The 23,223-nt window shown below is 45.3% G+C and overlaps 1 protein-coding gene across 2 annotated transcripts in view; it reads left to right on the top strand.

Annotated features, from left to right (window-relative positions):
- The window catches only part of POU2F2 (POU class 2 homeobox 2), a 42,683-nt gene that overhangs the window by 3,113 nt on the left and 16,347 nt on the right, over positions 1–23,223 (top strand). For both annotated transcript variants that reach the window (XM_084815089.1, XM_084815088.1), the window contains exons 2-9: positions 7,530–7,595; positions 10,670–10,704; positions 10,827–10,883; positions 14,344–14,463; positions 16,219–16,419; positions 16,949–17,054; positions 20,397–20,488; positions 21,166–21,327. In XM_084815089.1, coding sequence (XP_084671215.1) covers positions 7,530–7,595; positions 10,670–10,704; positions 10,827–10,883; positions 14,344–14,463; positions 16,219–16,419; positions 16,949–17,054; positions 20,397–20,488; positions 21,166–21,327 — 839 coding nt within the window. The remainder of the gene's footprint in view (positions 1–7,529; positions 7,596–10,669; positions 10,705–10,826; positions 10,884–14,343; positions 14,464–16,218; positions 16,420–16,948; positions 17,055–20,396; positions 20,489–21,165; positions 21,328–23,223) is intronic.

Here is a 23,223-nt window from a genome sequence, read left to right as displayed (position 1 = left end):
CTCAATTAAATCACAATTGCCGTAAAACAATGGTGAAATTAACAATAAAATAGCACTAGAACAGCTGTATCAATAACAATAGCATACTGCCCAGTAGAATAACATTAGAACCAATAAAAATTGTTTGAAATTATTTCAGTACCAAAGCAAACCAGCGGCATGATAGTATCCTTTTAAGAAATGGATTTGTAAAGATCCTAGGTCTTTAAAGACTTCTTAAAAGCTTGTAATGGTGAGACCATGTGTATTTCAGTTGAACTAGAATCCTAGAAGTATGGGACCACCACTGAGAAGGCCTTATCCTTCATGAAATAATTAATCTCACTGGCAGGCCCATGAGTGCTTTCAGATGAGTCTTTTATTGTGCCATCTCTCTGCCTCATTCACAGAATTTTACAGGGTGGGGGGGAGATATCATTGCCATCTACTTGTAATCTTCCCGTGTTTTCCCACCACTTCTGTCATTTTTCTTACGGCAGAGAATCCCTTAAGAATGAAAAGACTGAATAGCTACACAATGTCTTCTAACTGTGAGTGCTAGGATCCTTGTGTCCGGAAGAACCCCATGAGTGGGGCCTCAGAAGCTGACCTCAAAGAACGGGCAGTTTGGGACAAGTGAATGTGATCCTTCAAACAAACTGGCCCTAAACCATTTGGGGCTTTAAATATCAATACCAGTACTTTTAATTGGGTCAGGAAATGCCCTGGCAACCAGTGCCTCCAGTACAATATTGATGTCACATGTTGTGACTACCCAACTTCAACTGCTGGTAAGAAAATGTGCAAAAAAAATAAAGTGGGAGGGGTAGGGCCCCTCTGCAGGCAGCAAGAAAAAGTGTCTGGAAGGGTATGTTGGTGCCTGCAGGCACCGTAGCCCTGCTCTAAAGCACCTTGGAATGCATCCCACTGCTTTCAGGCTAGGATGATTCAGATTATAATTTGAAGACTTTAACATTTATGTGTATGTTATTACATTTCTATACCACCCAATAGCGAAAGATGTTTCGTCGGTTCACAAACTGAAACTTAAAACCATAAAATACATTAACATAGTAAAACATAATATAAAAATCCTAAATTAAAAACAGAATAAAACCAGAGTGAAAAACAGAGTAAAAGCCAGCAGCACTTCAAAGATCTAAAAATGTGCTAATGGGAAGGTGTATTTAATTTGAAAATAGCTCTCTTCTATTTTTGGTATTGTGTCCACAATATTCAGAAGTGACACACTGGAGCCTAAAAGGGGTTTTTAGTGTCACTTGTGAAAAATCCTTTTTAGATTCTATTCTTTCTCAAAACCAACTTGACTGCCTCTTACTCACACATACATACTGCCTCCCCATTATTTTTGATCAGAGGGTATAGAAATTTCTGATCTGTTTCCAGCTGCTATCATCCTCATGATCACTCCCCTTATTGTGGGGTGTTGGCACCAAGGAGTGCCATTTATATCGGTCCTGCTATTTCTAGGATTGTCACCTTTCTCCCCTGGCATTACTTCTGTGCCTTTAACAGTGGACTATCATAAACAAAGCAGGTGAACTCATGCCCATCATTTCATCGCCATGCCAGGCAAAACCTTCACCCACTTGATATCTGCTTGTCTGGGCCAGTAAAACAGGAGACCAATCTTATTGCATATATTCGTTAAGCCCGTTTTACTAAGAGCAAACTCAATTCTCCAAATGCTGGTCTTTCTGTTGCCAAAGTGGCACTATCTGTGGATAAGAGGGAGGTGTCAGCAAGCTTGGGGGGACCCCAAAATTTGCAGAAGTACAAAAAAACCTTTAGATAAAACACCTGGGGTGGGGGAAACCCCAAACAGTCCAATTTTTAAGCAAGCTAGATGACTGCTGGGGGCAGGGGGAATGGAACTGAGTGTCCTGGAAGAGGACCTAGCTGGCTGGAACCCTGAACAAGAGCATCATACTGCAACTGCAGGTCCCACTTTTTATGCTGAATGCTCTTCTTTCTGTCAGTATGGGACATTTTGGAGGCTGCCAGAGGACAGGATAGGAAGTAGAGGTGGGGCGATCCTCTAGGGACAGTTGCTTAGTTGGGGAAACTTCGTGTGTATGAGTTGGCTGGAGGAATGAAGTGGGTGGCTGCCTCAGTATTTCCCTAAAGGGGTTGCAACTTTCTTTCTTTCTTTCTTTCTTTCTTTCTTTCTTTCTTTCTTTCTTTCTTTCCTCCCTCTGTGTCTTTAATAAGTGCATAGTAGACAGGAATTCAATAGATTTAGCCTATCGTAGTATGGAAGTACAGTGATGATGGAAGCAGCAGTGTTGTCTAAGTGTTAAATGTGTAAAGTGCCTTGCCAGGACAAAAATAAATAGCAACTTTAAGTGAAAGGGTGGATTTCAGTGCATGCCTACAGACCAAGTGGGGACTCTGACTTGCATTGGGTGAATGGCTCAGTGCAGATGACCATCTACCATGATGTACAAGTAACCTCTTGGTAAGCCAGTTGCCTAGATGATTACAGACATATTTACCCACCTGTTTGCACCTGAAGTGTGATAGAATAAAATGCACCTTTCCACTAAGATGCAGGATCATGCATACAACCCCTGGTGAGAGAGCTTGCCTAGTTTGGTCATCTGCACGGGTGGCTGTCTAGACCATCCTGTCAAATGCTGAGGGTTTTTTGCCCCCTCTCCCTGGCTGGTTCTCCACATTTCTGACCAGGGGCAGACATATAGTTTTCCTCAGCCTTTAACGGGATGACATAGAGCACCTGTACATCCCTGAAAAAGTGCATCCATTTGTATATTGTCTTGTCAAATGGTAAGGAGAATTTTACTATATGAAAGGTGATAAAATGAGCATCTGTTGCTGGTTTAATGTGTAGTTACAACTGTTACATACATGCTGTGGTAGATTATGAACGGTTATCTTATTCACTCAATGTGTGTACTGAACTAGGGGGTGACCCCAATTTCCCCCCCCCCCTCCAGTGCCACACTGAGGTCTAGCTCAGTTCAACAGGGCACCATCTCCTTTATTATAATGTGACTCATTACATTTATGCAAATTAGAGAGGAACAGCCCATGATAAAGCTCTGAACTTGGGGAAAATGGAGGCAGCAGCTTAGAGGAAGGCAACCCTCTTTTCCCCTTCCCAACCATAGAGGGTTGGGCTGGTTGAGGTGGGAGATGGAGGGCCAGACTGGGGCAGAACTGGGCCAAAAGCGGCCAGTGGTCTTTCCTTTTCTGTCAGGCAGTTTCTAGGGCAGCACAGAGAGCAGAAAGCAGTGGAAATCTGCTCACTAAAGCTTTCCATCACGGAGCATGGTGGCGAGGGGAGAATTTGCTTCAGTCACTTTCAGTTAACATATTATGTAGGCCCAGCCATGCCTGAAATAGTTCCAGTCGTGTTGTGCCGTTAGGGCCTGATAATATTAGGAAGAGGATCTTCCCTCCTTCAGGCTAAAATACTGGCAGTGTTAGCATTATGGGATAAAAAACTGGGGGTGGGGGTGTGATACTGTAATGAAACCCCACCCTCTGACTCCCCCCATTTTTCACCAAATCATGCCCCTACCACCACATAGACACATTATAGCGGTGTGTCTTGTCTGACCGTATCCCCTACTGGCAGCACATTCACTATGGTCTGGATTAAGTATATTGATTTGTTGGGGATCTTGAGGACCAGGGGCTGGAATGAATGGCTGTGGTTTTAAGAATCTGTTAAAGGTTTTGTTATTTCTTCTCCGTGCCCCACAACCTGGAGAAACAGGGTGGTGGTGATATAGGGCTGTCTGTTTCACTTTCTATTTTGATCTACTAGGGAAAACAGGCTTAGTCTGGGTCAGAAACACAGGGCCTTTCCATACAATGCTTCACAGAAAATAGCTGTTCTTAATTAAAGTCATGCTGGCCAGGATTTAGCGTTAGTGGTGCAATATCCTATTACCATGCTGTGAAGCTGGGGTGTGGGCAATGGCGTGTGTGTGTGTGTTCTTGCACATGCTGCCCCATATGTTTGGAACCAGACCTATACTAAATGCGGGGAGAAAACCTTGTACTTGGGCCTCCTATTAATGAAAAGTGATCTGGAGTTAGGGTGAACAGTGAGGTGGCCAGGTTTGCTGGTGATAGCAAATTTTTCAGGAGGTTCCAACACTTAAACGGATTGTGTCATACAAAAAGAAAAAAAAACAGTGGTGGTGATGGTGAGGAGATTACTAAATAGCAGGGCATTGATGTAGGAAAATGGTGAAGTAGTCTGATGATATCATAGGCACTGGCCTATAGAAGCTTGTGGTACTACTGAATCATCAATGACAAATACTTGACATTCCAAATAGCAATAAACATACTAACTTGTACAGAGAGAGAGAGAAATAATTAGAAACAGTTGTGATTTATTGCTGGGGAAAATTTGATTTCAGCATGGTGGATGCACAACCTTGAGAAATCGAAACAGCCAGGTAACAACTGAGCATTTATTGCACAGTAAAACAATAATCTTGGATGGGACTTTAAAAAAATGTGCAAGGTGCACCTATCCAAATGCTGATTAATTCAGCCTTCCTTAACATGGTACACTCCAGATGGGATGGACTGCAATTTCCATAAAAATTCACAGCTAACACGCTGGCTGGGAATTATGGGAGTTGCAGTCCAGCACATCTGGAGGGCGCCAGGTTGGGGAAGACTGGCCTAATTCTATCCAGACCAATCATAAAAAAGAGTTGTGCTGATCTGGGCCAAAGATCCCATCTAATCCAGCATTCTGTTTCCAGTAGTAGCCAGCCAGATACTACTGAGAACCCCACAAGCAGGTTGTGAAGGTACAGTCCTCTCCTGTTGTTTGACCTCCAGTATCTGGTATCCAGAGATATACTTCCTGTGGACATGGAGGCCCCATTTAACTATCATGGCTAATAGTTGCTGAACTAATGATTGGTTAACATACTTTCCTGGAAAAGATACACACCCTCTGGTCCACGCCCATCTTAGAGCCTCTTCTCTTTTGCCTTTTTTATCTTTGTCATCTAAAGTAGATCCTTCATCTTGTCTTGAACTGGGGCTGGTTCTATACATGGAGTCAGCGTGGCAGAAGGCACAGAGGTGGGAATGCGAGATTAATTTTCCCAATGTGGGTTTTCTGTCATGTCAAAAGATGTTGTGAGAACATAAGCAGAGCCCAGAAGTGTCAAAGCAAAGTTCCATTTAGGGCATCTCTACACCAGATTAAATCCTGCATTTAAAACGGGGCTTTCTGCTTCTGTTTTAAATGCAGGATCACAACCCCCCTCCCCTTTCCTCCTCCTTCTCCCTGTAGCTGAGTCTTCCATTATCCTTCATTGATCTCACTCCTCTTCTTGCCCCTTTCCCTCTTTTCATGGAGGGAACTCAAGCGGAACACAACGGGGTAATTTGATAGCTCATTATCTACAAACTATTTAAAAATGGAACAAAGGACATGTAGTGCAGGAGAAACCCTTGAGGATCATGATGTCATGTAAAGAGCCTGCAAACTTCCGTGAGGGAGCCTGCAAACTTCCGTGAGGGAGCAATCTCATTTGCAGGATAAAAGCTCCGTGTGAAGAAAGCCTAAGTCTACCCACCCAGAGGCTTCAGGAAAGTCCACAAACACAGCATGGAAGCAACAGCCTTACCCTACCGTTGCCTCTTCAGCAACTGTCTTCAGTGGCATACTGCCCCTGAACATAGAGGCTGCATTTAACTATCACAGGCAATAGGCCCTGAGAGAAGTGACCCTTCTTCTCTATGGATTTGTCTAATCCTCATTTAAAGTCATCTAAATCCACCGCCATTACCTCATTCCATGGTAGCAAATTTCTGGAATTAATTATGTGCTGTGTGACAAATGACTTTCTTTTGATAAGGGCCAAACTATGTGTAATGGTGGCAGCTCCATATCTTTAAACACAGAACCACCCATCACATAGAAAGTGGGGTTATTTGGGGAGGAGGGTCTGAGTTGATGAGCACAGAACTATCCCTGCCCCTGCCCCCAAGTTCTCTCTCCGCAGCTTTTCACCAATTGCTTTTTCTCCTCATCCAGACTCACTTCTAGTACTGGAGCATGACTGAGGAGAAAAAGCATGAGGGGAGAGAATTTGGGAGGAAGTATATCACAAGCTGGAGTGGAAAGGGTCTCTTCACCCACAGGCTTCTTTTACTTTGAAAAGTGGGCCCCTCATTCCCATCTTTCCACTTGATTGGGACAGTTTCCATGTTTAAATGGAATCGCACTGCATCACGAGTAGTTCAGCTCTCATTGAGAGCGGGTAGTGGAGTCTGGCGATGTAGGAGAATGTGACTGAAAATTGTGTGGGAGAGAGATGGCTGAAAAACAGAACTCTGCCTCCCTCAACACTGAAATTCTTGCAGGCATTACTGTCAAATTTCTAAACATATCTCAGATACCTCGCCAACCGTAAGGGCTAGACACATCGTAGTTATTTTTTTAATGAGATTTTCGAGGCCGTGTGAATCATACACCAGGTAATTCCTCCTTCTGTACACACAATTTTATTTATTTATTAATTATTTAATTTATTAATCGCCCATCTGGCTGGTCACCCGGCCACTCTGGGCGATGTACAACATACAATAAAACAATAGAATTCTACAATAAAAACATTTTCTAAAATACCCTAACCCACCCCAAATGCCTGCCTGAACAACCACGTTTTTAATGCACGACGGAAGCTCATTAAAGAGGGGGCATGACGGAGTTCCCTAGGGAGGGAGTTCCACAGACTGGGGGCCACTGCAGAAAAGGCCGTCTCCCTCGTCCCCACCAGTCTAGCTGTCCTGGCTGATGGGACAGAGAGAAGGCCATCCGAGGCTGATCTTGTTAAGCGGCCTGTCTGGTGCTTAACATGAAAGGAACTGCCATGTCTTTACCACTCTGTTGTCTATTGTTTCCCTTCTGCCTATCTACCCATCCACTGATTGTCCATTTGCATTTAGGCAGTATGTAGTATTGTTTAAGATCTGTTGTAATGTCAGAGGTTAAAACATTCAACTTCAGGTAAGTGTCTTCTGTGAGAGGGTGGAGGGACAAACAAGGAGTCAGGAACCTTGTGCTCCAAGCAGGGATGTAACCATGGGGCAGGGCAGGAAGGGCAAGTGGGCCATGTGGCCTTGGCCCCCTCAGGCCCCTTCTCCTAATAGTTCAGCTTTCATGAAAAAAAAGTAAGTAACTATCCTTTTTTAATTGTGGAAGATAATGTGGAAAAACATTCAGGCAGTATTCTCCCCACTTGCTCACTAAAAATAAACTACCTTTCAGTGTTCTGGCCAACACAGTAGAAAGGCACTAAGATTACTGACACATACTAGGCCTTTATTTTCAAATTTTACACAGTTTTAAAATCCTGCTATATTGATATCTAATACAATCACATAACGTTGAATGTAGGGCACTTGTGGAACATCTAGAACCTAAGCACATTAATTTCTGCCCTGCCACTTGGTGTACCTTCACAGTCTGGCTCAGCACTCACCCCCATCTTTCTTTCCCCCCTTTTCTCTCCCTTTCGTAGAAGTAAGAATGTCTAAGCCCCTGGAGCTGGAGAAGGCACGGCTGGAGCTGCAAGAGGAGCACACAGGTAGCAACATCTGGTGGGAAGGGAGGGGGATTAGTTTATTCATTAAATAGATTATGACCTTTGAGCAGTAGGCGGAGGGTGAAAAGCAAGAGCACAGTGATGTGACAGTGAACCCTGAAGTGATCCCAGTGCAGACTTTGGTCCCTTCCTCTATCACCTGTGCCCACTTTGTGGCCTGTTTTCTGTGTCCCATGGAACTTAAGATGAGCCCTGGGGGACCGGGCCCCACTTTCATTTGCATTGCATTGCCCTGCCCCAAGTTCCATTCCTTGGTCCTGCTAGAATGTGTCAAAGGCTTTTCTACATGAGGCATTTTATCATGCACTCATGGTTGTTTATGGTTTATTTAGACAACGACATGACCCTCCAGTTTCGTTTTTGTGTGTAACCAGTACTTTCCGAGAGTTTTTTTTAGAGCAGGGAAAATGCAGCATTTAATTGTGAAAGAGAAAGAAAGCATGGTTTCCCCTGTGTATTTGTGCTATTCTGCTATACCATGGTACCACCTAGAGGTTATGTAACAGAGAAACGGGAAAGGAAAGGCTCCTCGTGTAGTCCTCAGATTGACAGCCTCATGTAGAAAAGCTCAAAGAGACAGAACTTGGAAACTGGCTTTCATAGACATGAGAATGTTTCCCAGTATTCAGCAATTTATAAACAAGTATTTATGCCCAATAAACTATATTATGCAATAAATATGCAGGTGATAACTCACTTTTTAGTGCCATTGCAATCAGTCCTAGTATGAGAGGGGAACAAATGAGGTGTGATGAAGAATGGGAGAGAGGGTTCCCTTGGGACTGAGAAAAGAAGCAGTAAAGAGTCCTGAAAAGGTGTTTGTTTTAGGGGAGAAGGAACACAGCAGAGGGAAATGGACCAATGGTCATGTTGACTGGGGCTACAGTCCAACACATCTGGAGGGCATCAGGTTGGGAAAGGCTGACTTAGAGTAAAGGAGGGAAGGCACCAAATGCCAGACAAATGGAGACTTCAAAGTTGCACAGAAGAATTTTTATTGCATAAAACAAAGTACACATACAACCCATTAACCATTCAGAATAAAAACTTGTATCCTAAAAACTTACTGTAATACGGAAATGAACATGAATATTAGATACAAAATAGAAAAGCCTATATATTAGAACAAGTCAGTTTTAAAGAGCTGTTAATGAAATTAAATCCTGTTTCTTTAAAAACATACCAGTACTTTAAAAAAAACCCATCAAAACTAATAATAGCAAGGTTTGTACGTGTATCTTGTTCTTAGGTTCTTAGATTTGTTCCTGAGACAGCGTTTTAGTTCTAAATGCATTGGGCAATACACCATTTTCTGGGCACCTTTGAGGTCTTGTCCTTATGACAATGCACTTGCCCTCATGTACGTGTACGTGCAGTACCATAAAACAGGGGCAGGCAGAAGGTAGACCAGGATCTCCTGGTAGATCTCTGGGTGATTTGCAGTAGATAAGCAAGGGTTTCCAACTCCCAATGGTTGAACAATAGAGACAACAAAAGCGTCCCCGCCCCCGTCAGGCTTCTGAAATCAGGGGCTCCATCACACGGGCAGAGAATTCCACATCAGTGCCAGTTCTTTCCCCATCTGGTATCATTGCAGGACTGGGTCGTTCTCTTTAGATGGCTGTTCCCCGTTGCATTATTTTTTGTTTCTTTCTGTCTCATGGGGGTGGTGATGCTGCTTGGCGTGTAGCAATAATTCCTCCCTGGTTCCTGCCCCTTTTCTTCTCCTTGCACATTACTGGTGGATGGGGACTGACACACTTTAAGTCTGCAACCCTTAGCACACTTACTTGGGAGTAAGCTGAACTTAATGGGGTGCGGGCAGTCGTTTTCAGTTGTTAATGTACATCAACAGAGGATGTTGATTCTGAGCTTGGTGGGGTGGGGGATCAGATCTGTCTCCCTTCGTTGCAGGGAGGCATTTTACCCTCTTCTCCCTCCAATCAAGAAATGTGCTCAAGTATTTACATGGCAGGCACGTGGTTTGAGAGCAATGCACTTCTTTGGTGCCGTCTGGTGCTGCTGTTGCCAAGCAGGCGGTGTGCTGTGCTGTGGCCACGCTTTGGGCAGTTTGACAAGGGGGGTCACCTTGAAGCAAAGGGGATAATCGCTGGTGGGGGCAGGGAGAGTTGGATGCAGATCTTTCTTTCCTATGCAAGACTTGAGTGGAGGCAGGATTTGCCCTCAAACCATGTGCCCTCCCCTTCTTGCAAGGAAGGGAGAGAGCACAAGCCCTCATGCCTGTCAAATCTGCTGGGTCTCCTTCCGTGCAACCCCACTCAGGATCTCCCGAGTGCAACACGCCCTGCAGTCCCGCAGCCCATTCTCAATGCCTTCGTCATCCTGACTGCACCCCCAACAACTGAAAACGACTGCCCACAGCCGGTTTCTTCTGCTATGGGAGAATTTCATGGGGAGGTCATTGCACTCCTGTTCCATGGGCTGGGAAAAATACCAATTTTTTTGCATTTGGGGAAAACACAGGATAAATGGCAGAAGACATCCTGTAGAGTAATGGCGTATTCTAAATTGCCCGCAAACGTCCGTGAGAGAGCCATCTCAGTAGCAGAATAAAAGCTCTCTGTGAAGAAGCCCCAAGAAAGCTTTGGGAAAAACAGGAGTAGATGCATGTGCAAAAGGATTCTTTTGTGAGCTCCAGTTCTGGCACTGAAAACAAATTCCTAGGCTAAGCATGTGTTCAGAGGTGCCTTGTTCCTTAATTCTCTTTTCTGAGCCACTATTTTTCACCCTGCTCTGGCTGGTGAACCTCAGGTCTCTAATGAAAAGCGAAGTAGATCTCACAAGCCTGAAGTCTGTCCTGCCCCTTTCATAAGAAACCTCATGGCTAGGATTGAAGTCCTGCAAGCTACCACAAGCAGCAGAGGAAGTCTCAAGACCTGTGGGGAGGGGAAGAAACAGCAGGTTTGATTTGGATTCTGGGATCCCTTGGGGAATGTGGGCCTGGGAAAGAGGGTTCAGTGCAAACTGGGAATTGGGATTCTTGAGGCTATCTTTGCATGGAGGCTTTGTGATGATTTTTTCTTCTTTTGTTCAAGATACGGAAAGAAATGGACCTGACACAAACCACCAGGTGAGAAATGTTGGGCAGAGGCATGGGTTATAAAGTGGGGGCAGGGAAGTCATTGTATCAGAAAGTGGGGCATGCCCTCAGTCTGTCCAGGCTGATGTCCTTTCTCTGTTTGTCCCTCACAGACCCAGCAGAGCAAACCTTCCCCGTTCTCCCCATCCCCAACCAGCACCGGCACCAAGGTAAGCAAGATAATTGGAGAGTAGTGGAGGCATCTTGGTGGCTTATATTACTTATGGAGCAATCCTATAGCCCCTAGACAGCATCTGAGGGGCCATAGGATATTTCAGATTTCCCAATCCTAGGCCGGAGACAGTGCTCCGACCTCAGAGGGGGGAATCATCAGAGCTCCGACCCCATACCCCCTCGCTCCTGGTGCAGAAAGAACAGCACCGGCTGCTCTCCGAGGTTGGACGGTCAATCTCGGAGAAGGGGAAAAGGGGGCGTTTCGATGGGTGGGGATGGGAAGAGACTAGAGAGGCCAGGATATGAATTATCCCGAGACCTCTCCAGCCTCCTTCCCTCCAGCTACAAAGCACCCCAGCTAGATGGGCAAAAAAGCCTGTCTAGCGAAAACTGCAGGACAGGAGGAAGGGGAGGTGAAGATAATCTCTGCTGCTCCTCCTGCCTGCATTGGATGCTTGTAAGCCTGCGAATTTGGGGGGTTACGATCATTGAGGGTGCAACCCATAGGACTGCACCCTTAATTTCCAGAGGGGCAGCCATCTTAGTCTGTTGCAGCAAAAACAATGAAGAGTCTTGTGACACCTTAAAGAGTAGCAAATTTATTATGGCATAAGCATTTGTGGACACTGCCTTAAAAAATTTGTTAGCCTTTAAGGTGTCACAAGGCTCTTTGTTATATTAGTTACTTACTGCATTTGCTTCCTTGAAGGAACCCAGGTGACATACATGGTTCTTCCCCCACCCTCAATTTTATTCTGACAACAACCCAGTGGGGTACGTGAAGCTATGAGATAGAGGCCCAAGGTTATCCAGGGAGTTCCATGGCTGAACAGCTATTTGAATCTGGGTCCTGTCTGTCTGACTGTCTGTCTGTCTGTCTGTCCTTCCTTCCTTCCTTCCTTCCTTCCTTCCTTCCTTCCTTCCTTCCTTCTTTCCGTACTGCCTTTCAGCCAAGGCACCCAAGTCAGTTTACAATTTTTTAATATTGAAACAAACAAAAAGATGTTACCAAAAAATAACAGCAGGTTTAGAGGTTTACCATAAACAACAGGAGGTTAACCTCTGGGCGGTTAACTTCTGTAAACCTCCCAGAGAGCTTTGGCTATGGGGTGGTATAGAAATGTAATAAATAAATAGCAACCCCCAAACACCAGAATATAGTTCTCTTAGGCTCTCCTAAGAGAGGTCTTTTCAGGAGCTGATGGCATGAACTTCCTGGCCTGGATTTCCTCATTTGTGCCTTCCCTCCAGGCACAAGGGATTTAAATAGCCCCAGGGAAGGTGAGGGTGGGGCTGCCTTAACAGTCCTCTCAGGATGTTGATGGTCCCTTCAGGAGCTGATGGCACAAGCTAACTGGCCTAGGCTGCTTCTCTTCTGCCTTCCCTCAGGGCACACAGACCTTAAGTAATCCCAGGGAAGATGGGGGTGGGGGCTCCTAGTCCAACACTAACCACTATACAATGCTGGCAATAATGCAGTGCCCATATGAAGCAGAAAGTGTTCAGCCTCATCCCTCATCAAATACACATACACGGAGTTATTTATCAATGTGTTTTTACGTTCTTTCTAACCTCTGTTCCCCTAGAGCAGGGTTGGGGAACCTAAGGCCCATGGGCCAAATGTGTCCCTCCTGGGTACCTCAGATGGCCACGCCCCTTTCTCTGGCCTCACATGCTTTCCCCCCACCATTGGTCATTTGGTGGTTTCCTGGCTTTTGTGTATTTTCCCCCATTCTGAAAGACTGAAAAGCCTCTCCTTAGGTTTAGTTGCTGGCATTAAGAGCTTTAAGCAACAATATGCTAGTATTTAATTTTTTAAAATTATTTTTGCCCCAACTCTTTTGCCTTATTTTTGCCCCAACCACTGGAATGTGCCCCTGAGAGCTTCTCCAAAATTTAATTCACTCCTTGGAAAGAATTAAATGCTGCTGAAAGAGGTTCTCCATCCCTGCCCTAGAGTCCGACTCTGCTATGGTGGCTGCAGATGAGAGATGGCATTTCCGTCTCTAAGGGAGAGTCTGATTTGTGCAGTGCAGTGGAGTGCTTTTTAAAACAAAAATTATTACATTTATATCCCACTCTTCCTTTGGAAAGTGGCTTGTACAGATCTCTCAGGCCAATTCCCCAGCGAGGCACTGCCCAAGCTGATACCTGTTTAGCTTTGAAACTATCAGTGCCTTGTGCTCTCAGCATGCTTCCAATGAGAGGCCCAATGTACATCTGATCTGGATGATCTGAGGCTATGTACAGACAATAGCTTTTTAGAGACTTGGAGGCAGTATGACGGAGACATTCAACATGTCATTTTTTAAAACTGTCCTGCAATATTTCTGGTCAAACAGATTTTTTCTGTGTTTGGAAGCATGAGAGAAACCTGTAAAACCTATTTTGTCCAGAGCCTGGAGCTGTAAAGTGTTAAAAAATATTTCACCTACTTTTGATAAACAGATTAAACTGGAAAAAATTTGCATATTGCCAAAACCACAATATGTGCCTTTTTCAGATGTTGAAAGAAGCATCAGATAATTTTAACAGTTTAGCTTTTGGCAAGATCCAAAAATTGCACCCTCTGCAACATTGCAAAGGATCCTGGTTTGCACCTCTTGGATTGCAAACTGCTTCAGTGTGGAAACCCTCAAACATTGCTGCCTGAACAACTGATTGGGTTGGTCATGCAGTAAGCCTGAGGAAAAGATCAGAATAATATATACAAAAAGAAAACGGCTGGGTGGTAGGGTGGGGCAGGACTGTGGGCTGCCTTGCACTTTGGTTATCTATGTGGTAGGAACTCATGAATCAATGTTGGCTGTGAGGGGTGGGGGGGAATTCCCTGAGCCCCAGGCCCGGCAGCAAAACAGGAAGCCAAGCAGCAATGCGTCGGAGAGATAGCATCAACTTCCAGTGGTCAGTGGGCGGGATTTTGGTGTCTTGCATTGTTCTCTGTCCTTCCAAGTGGTTTGCAGCAGCAAAATTAATTAAACAGGTGCAGAGGTGCTTATTTAGCATAATGTATTCAGGTTGCAGAATTTGGTTTGCCTTGGTTTGGAACTTTAAATTTTTGCTTAATGCGCAGTGTACACAATTTTGCCCAATGTTCTTCAGCTCCATTGAGCCACTGTCCTCTCTCTGAATTCTTCAAGAGTACCCTTAAAACCTGATACTTCTCTCCATGAGCACCTCAGCCTGCCTTGTGAAGGCAACCTTTACTGCTGCTGTGCTTTTTCTTTTAGTGGGTTGCTGGCTTAGACATGGTTATTTTCTGCAGGTGAGAGAGTGGGAGATTAGGGGCACTAGAAAGAAAGCAAAACCTGGGAGCAGGGAGCCATCAAGTTTGTGTCTGAAGTAACCCAGGTTGGGCCAAGGAAGAGCGCGACGACAGAAGCAGAAGGATGTCTGTCATACAGAGTTGGTAAGAGAAGTGTGGTGATTTTCTTCCATCTTGCTTTCTCCCTCCAGATCAAAGCTGAAGACCCCACAGAAATGCCTCCAGCTCCGGCCCCAGCCCCGGCTCCCCCGGCTCAGCAGCCACACCTACCCCAGGCCCAACTTATGTTAGCTGGCAGCCAGCTAGCTGGGGTAAGTGGAGGAGGTCCCAGGGGCAGGGCACAGTTTCCTTGGCTCGGCAGAAGCAGCTCTTGGGGTGGGGTGGGGTGAGGTTGATGCAAACGACACGAAGGCTGCTTCCATGACCTCAAGGAGCATTGAATCAGGAGGCTGAAAGAAATAGAGGAGTGAGACCACAACTCCTGCTGGTGAGATCAGTGGCTCCTGATCCAAATTTCATGATGTCCACAGTAGGGTTATTATCTCCAGTGGGCCGCTTCTCCATTTCTATAGGGCCATTTCATATATTATGCAGCAACAAACCTGGGTTTGCAAGTGTAATAATGGAGAGTCTATTTGATGAGCATGAAAGGAAAGGAAAGGTTCCTCCTGTGCAAGCACTGAGACGTTGCTGACTCCTAGAGGGATGCCGCTTTTGCTGGTGTTTTCATGGCAGACTATAGCGGGGTGGTTTGTCATTGCCTTCCCCAGTCGTGACTACCTTTCCCCCAGCGAGCTGGGTACTCATTTTACCGATCTCGGAAGGATGGAAGGCTGAGTCGACCTGAGCCAGCTACCTGGGACCCAGCTTCCCCTGGGATCGAACTCAGGTTGTGGGGAGAGTTTCGGTTGCAGTACTGCCGCCTACCACTCTGTGCCACACGAGGCTCTTGATGAGCATGCCTGTACGCTAAATACGTTTGCAAACTGTGGTTTGTGGCATTCACACGTTATATTTTTAGGTGTACACTTGTGGAAAAAATCTTGGGTGTACTCTTAAAGATGTCATGTGTGAAAACCTGCCAGTGGCTCAAGATAGCTGCAAAGGAGTGTGGTTGAAACTTTTTGATATTCTTTATTATTTCAGGATAATAAGCCTGCCTGAGATAAAAAAAACATTTGACGTTTGATGGCATAAACATGGTAATTTTGTTCCTGTATGTCAAGGGTACTATATTTATGCCAGGCTCTGGTCTGATGCAGTGGCTGAGCCAAGAAAGTAAAGGAACAGGAAGTAGGACATTTTATGTCCTTTGGAGAACCTATTTTATTTCAACCTCTAGGACTGATAGGGAAGAGAAGTAGAAGGTGGATAGGAAGATGGCAGGTGGAAGGCAGCCAGAAGGACTTCTTTCTGAGTCCCTGGAGCTCTGAGGTGGGCGCTGAAGGAGGAGGAAGAGGAAATGGGTGATTTTGAAGCCCTACCCCTCATCTCTCTTCTGAATGTCCAGCCACCTTTGTGGTGGATGGAGGACTGAGGAGGGATGTGGGTATTTCTCACCACCCAATATAAGAGTTGCTTGTGGGGGTGTGCTTGAGCTGGGTCTAAATTCCCACGCTGCATTGCCCTTGTAAAACTCTGTCGATACTTCCCTCTTATCGGCAGTCCTCTCCATTCCTCCTGTGTCTTTTCCAGCGGACAAGGAGAAATTCAACAGGTGTAGCTTTTCCTTTCCCTGAACCTCCATAATGTGAAAAACAATGCAACCCTCTGCTTTTCCATTTAATGAAATTCTTCCTGTTCTGTGTGAATGATAAGCACAGGACCTTCTGTCTAGAAAGTAGTTGCTTGGCTCTGTGCTTGCTGGGGGCTCTAGCGCCTCTGCTTACGAGGAGGGGAAAGGACCCAACTAACCTGCCTCTTCTTTCTCTCTGCCTGATTTATTCCTCTTTGTTGTCTCTTTTTCCTTCCCTTTTCTTACCACCATCCCCCTTTTACTTGGCTGACTCCTCCTTGCCTGCCTTGCCACCTTTGGTATGCCTCTTTTCTGCACTCCCCCAACCCAGCTTACGGCCCTGATGCCCGCCCAACAGCAGCTGCTTCTGCAGCAGGCCCAAGCGCAGCTCCTGGCAGCCGCTGTGCAGCAGTCCAATGCCGCTGCTGCTGCCGCTTCCTCTCAGCAACCTGGGGCTGAGCTGCCGACACCACAGAACCAGCCCCAGACCCCGCAGCTTGCCCTGTCACAGCCAATCCAGCTCACTGCACAGGTAAGGGCTTGGTATGAGAGGCCCAGCTTGCCCGTGCCTGGTCAGAATGGGGCCTGGTCGTGCAGCACTACAGGGTCACCACACAGTAGGGTCCATACCCCTGTTCCTTTTCGCTTTGAGAACTGGGTAGGACTTAAAGTGTGCTAAGGGTTGTTTAAGATGAATTAACAGTTTGTGCTAATATGGCCTATGGCATAAGACTTATCTGTACTATCAGTTTAAAGTGTACTGTCAATGTATAGATCAATGTATAGTCATTGTCACACTCCCCGGGGGAGACCTTGGGCCTGTAGTTCTGTGAGAGAGAATTTTCAGCACCCTCGCCAGACCAGTTTCCAGGATTCTCTGGGGAAAGCCATGATAATAAAATCATATATATACATACATACATACATACACATACACACACACACACACACACATATATATATATATATATATATATATATATATATATATACATACATACATACATACACACACACACACACTCTCTCTCTCTCTCTTTCCCCTCCCTTTTCTACTCTAGGACATTCAACAGCTGCTCCAGCTCCAGCAGTTAGTCCTCGTCCCAGGGCACCACCTCCAGCCGCCTGCACAGTTCCTGCTGCCACAGGCCCAGCAGGGACAGCAAGGTAAGAAGGGTTTGTGTTGTGAGGGAGCATGTAGGCCTCAGGTTGCTTCTCCCTAGCTCAGGATGTTTCCAGGCAGGCAGGTCCTAGCATAACCCAGTCATTGCACTTTCACTGTAAACTACAAGTGGAATTGGGATTGATTTCCTGCACTTTGGTAGATATAGCACTTTTGTTATATATATCCTGTTATGTTCCATCCAAATTAGTGGGCTTGACATGGCTGCTGTGGGTGTGTGGCAATTCCCCTGAGCAGCCATTTTTAATCATTTATTTTTATCAATCTTTTGGTCAAGTGTGCTGCTCTGAGAGCATTCTACCCTTAAATGCAGCCTAAAAATCATTTCATTTTTTTTAGAAGTCTAATCATTTAGTTTTCATGAAAGTGCTTATTTGTTTACGCCCAGCTACTTTCATGACACAAAAAATGATAGTCATATGTTTTAGGGCAAATCCACAGATCAGAAAAATAAAACAAAGCAAGTTGCTAAAATGGCAGTAGCCAGAAAGACAGTGAATTTTTTTAATTATTTTTTTAAATTAGTGCTATAATGCTCTTTAATGTAAGTGCTATTGTGTGACTCTTTTAATACATTTTTTAAAATATATAGCTGAAAAAGTGTTTTAGTGCTAATTAAAATATATATTTAAAATAAACTCAGTGATTAAATGTGAAGGTGTGCCTAAATGGTGTTACAACCACCTGCTTGAAGCGTCACTGTGCACGTCAAAACTATGGCTCGTAAATAAGATAGAGCAGTTCTAAGGCAATTTATGTCTGTGAAGATTGTGCTGCTGTTCCATTCTTTTAAAAAAGTTAGATTTTCTGTGGTCTAAATAAGACAGAGGAAGCATGGGGAAAACACAGGAATACAATGATATGATAATGTCATGTAGATGCCAAGTGAGCAAGCCAAGTGTGGCGATTTCACAGTAAACACACAATAACCACCTAGTATGGAAGCACCTTAAGAGCTTGCTCAAAAGCAGGGATGAGGAACCTCCAGCTCGTGGGCCTAATCCAGTGTGTAGAGGTGCCCCATCTGGCCCGTGGAGGCTTGGGCTCCCTGTGCTTGCCCCCTCCCTGAGCCCCCTCCCTGGAGGCTACCAAAGGCTTGAGGAGAAGGCAGGTAGAGGAATCCCTGTTGTTATCTCTGATGGGAGATAACAGGAGTGATTCCCTTTGTTTCCTTAGGGGCACCCCTTAGCACGCCACTTGTACTCCCAATTGGGAGGACAAGTGGCACATGAAGTGCTTCCCCAGCTGAGGCACTGAATGGAGGAGAAAGCACAAAGCCAGGCATCAAGCCGATTGCTTCACCCTGCCCAGGCTTTCCCTGGCTAGGAGCGCAGGGGACTGAGCCGACTTGGCTTCGCCCATCCTGCATCCTTCCCAGTGGGGGAAGGTGTGGGGCAGGCAAGTCTGTGCTGGCCAAAGTGGCTTTCGCTGCGCGCAGGTGCTTTCCCTGGCCAGGGAAAGCCCATACGCAGCAAAGTGGGGTTCCCAACCAAAGCACTGGCTGAAGGAGCTCTAGTCATGCCACTTGATACCATTCAGCCTGTGGAAGGCTGGGTGTGTGGTCATTCGGCCATGCACCCAAATGAAGTCCCCCATGTCCGCTGTAAGGCTTGGGCAGCAGACTTCTACAGAACTTGGTGTGAGCTAGCATCCTCCTTTCCCTGCACTGCTTATCACAGAATCTACAAGAAAGTGCTTTGAGTCCTGGTAGCTTAAAAAATAATGAGAGTATCTGAGCATTTGTAGAGTACATTTCCCTCACTACAAAGTAACCACAGTCATTCCCCACTTTTCTGGGATTAAGGGTACCCATGAATCTGTCTGTGCCAGTTTTGGAGGGTCTGCGCTAGAGCCCTTTTCCTATGTCAGGCAGTGCTGTATTTTTAAAAAATGCATTTTTGCCTTGAATACAGTAGAGTATCCACCATGTTTATAATGCAATTGAACACCACACACAGATGCAATTGCAGGAGAGGTAGGAGGACTTGGAAAGGTCTTGTGTGTTCTGCCATTTGTGCTTGCAGAGCAAGCACAAGATAGAAGCCTTATTTTGTACATGAACCTGCTGACTGCATGCACACCTCTGATGGTGTGCTGTAATGGAGGCTTAAAAATAAGTTGCGTGGTAATTCTCAGTTCTGCTCCTGTGTACTTGCACAGTCAAAAAAACAAAAAATCATAGAGGAGAAGGAGAAATTGATGGCGGGGGGAGAAGGTGGGCAGGTCATGATGCCATTGCTGCTGGCATTGCCGTCCTCTCCCTTTCTGGGCAGACGCTAGTAGAGTGGACAAGTGCCACTCACTCACTTTCCTCCTCCTCCTCCGGCTACCTTTGAGCTTCTTCAGCCTCCTCCTCCTCCTCTGCTTGTGCCTTTGGCATGCCATCTGGTGAGGGCTCCCCACCAACCCCCACTGTCCTCTTCCTTTCTCACTTGCTCTTGCAAAACAGCCCCTCACCTTGTCCTTTCCTGAGGGCACCCACCTCCACTGCTGCTGCTGCCCTCTCCCTGCAGTTGTTTTTGTGTTTTTGTTTTGTTTTTGTTTTTCTGGCCTGCACATCCCATTAAAACCAATGGGAGGAAAGAGCAGGGAATGAAAGGAGGAGAAGAAGAAAGACATGGGGTGTGTGGAGAAGCTGGGGGAAAACGTTAAAAGCTACTCCTACCAGTAACAGTTGTAATACTGCTAAAGTCAAACACACATTTCTTTGTAGCCCATGGAAACCACAAGCACCAGAAAAAAATAATAATAAAAGTAGTTTGGGAAACAATGGAATATTAAGGGAGAAATAGCGACAGGACAAACAGATTGGTGTATGCATCATGGGTTCCATGTGTGAGCCAGATGTTACAATCCCAGGAAGAAATGCTAATGCAGATTGGTCCTTAGCATAAAGTGTTATTTATTTGTTTATTTAATTTGCATTCCACCTTTTTACCAAATGGTGCCAGTTATTGTGTTCTCTTAGGTTAGAATGATGGACTGGGCAGTCTGCTAGGGAAGGAAAATTGCTGTATGGAGTAGAAAAGCCCCACTCTCTAACCACTACACTGTCCAGCTAGGCTTCCTTTTTGTGTCCATTTTTTCAGCAGAAGCTGCAGCTACACATGTTATTTTCCCTTCAGCCCATGAGGACTAAGAACTTGCTTTGCTTTTTTTAACACAACAACAACAGAGAATTTTAGGAGTCTGAACAATGATACACCAGTGGCTAAAATATGATTTCTATCATGAGTTTGTTCAGAAACTGGGCTGTAACTTTGCACACCGTGGCCAATGTGATGCTTGGCCTTTGCTGAGCTGTTTGTTTCCTCTCTTCCCCATAGGGCTGCTTCCGACACCAAATCTCTTTCAGCTACCTCAGCAAAACCCAGGGAGCCTCCTGCCGAACCAGCCTCGTGCAGGACTCCCAGCACAGGTGAGTGGGAAAGGGAGAGGTCCTGTGTGTAAAATGTTCAGTGATGTGAAGAGGAAAAAAACTCTTGTAGGTTTTGTTGGCTGTCATCTTGTGGCCTCATTCTTCCTCCTTTAAAAGTGGCTTACAGCAAATAAACAATGCAATTATAATTAAATGCACTTGAAACAAAATAATCTAAAAGCAATTCAGGCTCCCCAAACATCCACAAAATAAAAGATCCAAATGTCTGCCAAGAAAGGAAAGTTTTACACCCTTTCCAAAATCCCAGTAAAGATGGGGGTTTCCCTAGCACCTTCAGGTAGAAGGTCCGAAGTTCGAGAGCAATTACTGTTAAGGCCTGACTCCTTTACTTGGCTTACTTTGACCACTAATACAGGATGACCCCAAACCAGTTCAGAACAATTTCTTCCCTTGTTCTGAATAAGCAAACACTTCCATCCCTTTTTGCCGCTCCCCCCACCCCGAAAAAAAGGAGTGCTTTTTGCAGTTGATGAAAACTCTGGTGAAAAGTGACCCCACTTGGTTAGGCAGTGCCACGTGGGTATCAAGTATATGCTGAGTGGTAAGGTTGCTAGGTTGTTCCACCTAGGTCTTGTTCATACATTATACTTTGGATTGTTTTTGGTGCTTCTGTGCCTCTTGAATCACCAGTTCTGTGGCTTCTTCCTGCTCCCCAGCAAGTGACTCGGCCTGGCCTCCCCGAGTCCCACCTCGCTCACTCGCAGCCGCCCAAATGCCTGGAGACCCCGTCACACCCCGAGGAGCCCAGTGACCTGGAGGAGCTGGAGCAGTTTGCCCGCACCTTCAAGCAGCGTCGTATCAAGCTGGGCTTCACACAGGTACAGGCATGGATATTTGGTTCGGACAAGGCCAGAGTGGAAGAGTGGAATACTAGTTTCCATTTGGGATGAAGTGAATGTTCTTCTGTGAACATTTTCAGCATGAAAGTAGTGTCAGAGAGTGAGGCTGAAATAGTCCTTGGAAAAAATTCCTTGCTCTTTTTTTTTTTCTTTTTTTGCTAGTCCATTGCCTCAGCTCCTTTTTAAAAATACAACACCCAACTGTGTTGTCTTCTTCCTAGGAATGTAATCTGAGTCAATCAAATTTGGCTACAGTGACAGTGTCAACTGGATTTGGCTACTTGGTGATGTCACCAAAGCCAATTCAGAGCAGACTGTTGTTCCTGCCTTTGCTCTGAATGAGCAAATACTTTTGTCCCTTTATACAGCCCACCGCAAAAAAGTGCTGGAAGAGGGGGGAACATTTCACAGCTGATGAAAACTTCAGAGCTAGTCTTACTTCCAAATAGAGACACTGGGCTGGTTGGAACATAATGCTAAACTGTGGTTTAGCTCTGTGTTCATGAGCTGGAACAACTCCAAGCAAAGCCTCAAGCTTGCATGCTTCCCAGGAGAAGATCTTCTGTAGCATCACTTTTCATGAAGCCTGCCTTATTATTGCATATGAACCAGGGACTGCAGTTTAAAATGAACTCTAGCTGGTTTCTAAACAAACCAATTTAAAACCATGGGTTATGAAGTTGGCTTATTTCACTAACTAGAACTTGTTTTAAACCACAATTTCTGGTTTGTACGTAACAACAAGCCAGGATTTGTGGAAAGTGAAACTAAACACTGCAGATGTCCTTCTCCTGACTGGGAGAAGAAGATAATCACAATTCTATGCCAAGAAAAATTTAATTCTGTGTCCTGCTTGAATTGTGCAAAATAAGAAAATATGAATATATGATCTTATTTTGCCTGATTTATGCTGTTTCTACCTGTCTTGGACAAGGGAAGCAAGCTATGCCCTGCCTCCTGAGCACTAGAAAACTTAGTTCCTTCTCAGATATTGGAGAGTCTAAATGTATGTGACACCATGAACTGATCTGCTTTGGAATGTGCACTCACCTTGTGTATTGTCACACATGCAATTTTCTCATTAGGATCAATCTCGAGGCTGGGGTGATGGGGCAGGCTCTAGCATTTTGACATAAAAAGGGCTATGTAGAGCCCTGATTGACTGGGGGCTGTCTTCACGAGCAATTTAGTGCGAAGTTAGCAGTCTGAATTCCTTCACAACAGATAACGTCGTCACCCCTCCGCTGCCAACCAGCCGTTTCCCTCTTGAAAAGCTGCATTTTCTGAAAATGCTTTTACTCCAACTTTTTTTACTGACAGCAGCTCTCTAGTGGTTTTACCACAGTGTGCCATGTGTCCCCCCCCCCCCGCCATATTAAATCCTGGATGTACCTCTGTGGCCTGGCAGTGACATGGTCAAGGGGGTGGGACACCCCATTCCCTCTTGATTCCCCATTGAAAGTAGTTTTCCCATTGAGAAAATCCCTAGGAGCACAGCAGCGACCCCTCACATTACCACAGTAGTGGGAATACTCATTCATCTTAGGTAGCCTGCTTTTAATCTTTAACATATCCCCCCTACTGTGCATGTTTACTTAGATGTAAGAAATCTGGCTCTCCTGCAGTGAAAGGGTTAAAGGCTAACTTTAGTAACTTGCCCTAAAGCGCTGTTTTGCTTCTCCTGTTGCAATTCTGTGCTTCTTTCTGTAGTTTCTCTGCAGTAAAGTTATGTAAAGTCCCTTCTCTGTTGTTATGTAAAGTCTGTGGTAGAAATGAAATCTCTTAGCCTGGGTCCCTCCATCATGTGAGTTTGCAGATGGTAGGCTGTGAGCAGTAATGATCTTTGGGGGGGGTTGCGAGCAGGGAGAAGGAGAA

This window comes from Heloderma suspectum, chromosome 10 (assembly GCF_057233095.1).
Source record: "Heloderma suspectum isolate Gila_16-S chromosome 10, 16-S_ref, whole genome shotgun sequence".
NCBI classification, from domain to species: Eukaryota; Metazoa; Chordata; class Lepidosauria; order Squamata; family Helodermatidae; genus Heloderma; species Heloderma suspectum.
This window is presented reverse-complemented; position numbering and strand designations above follow the sequence as displayed.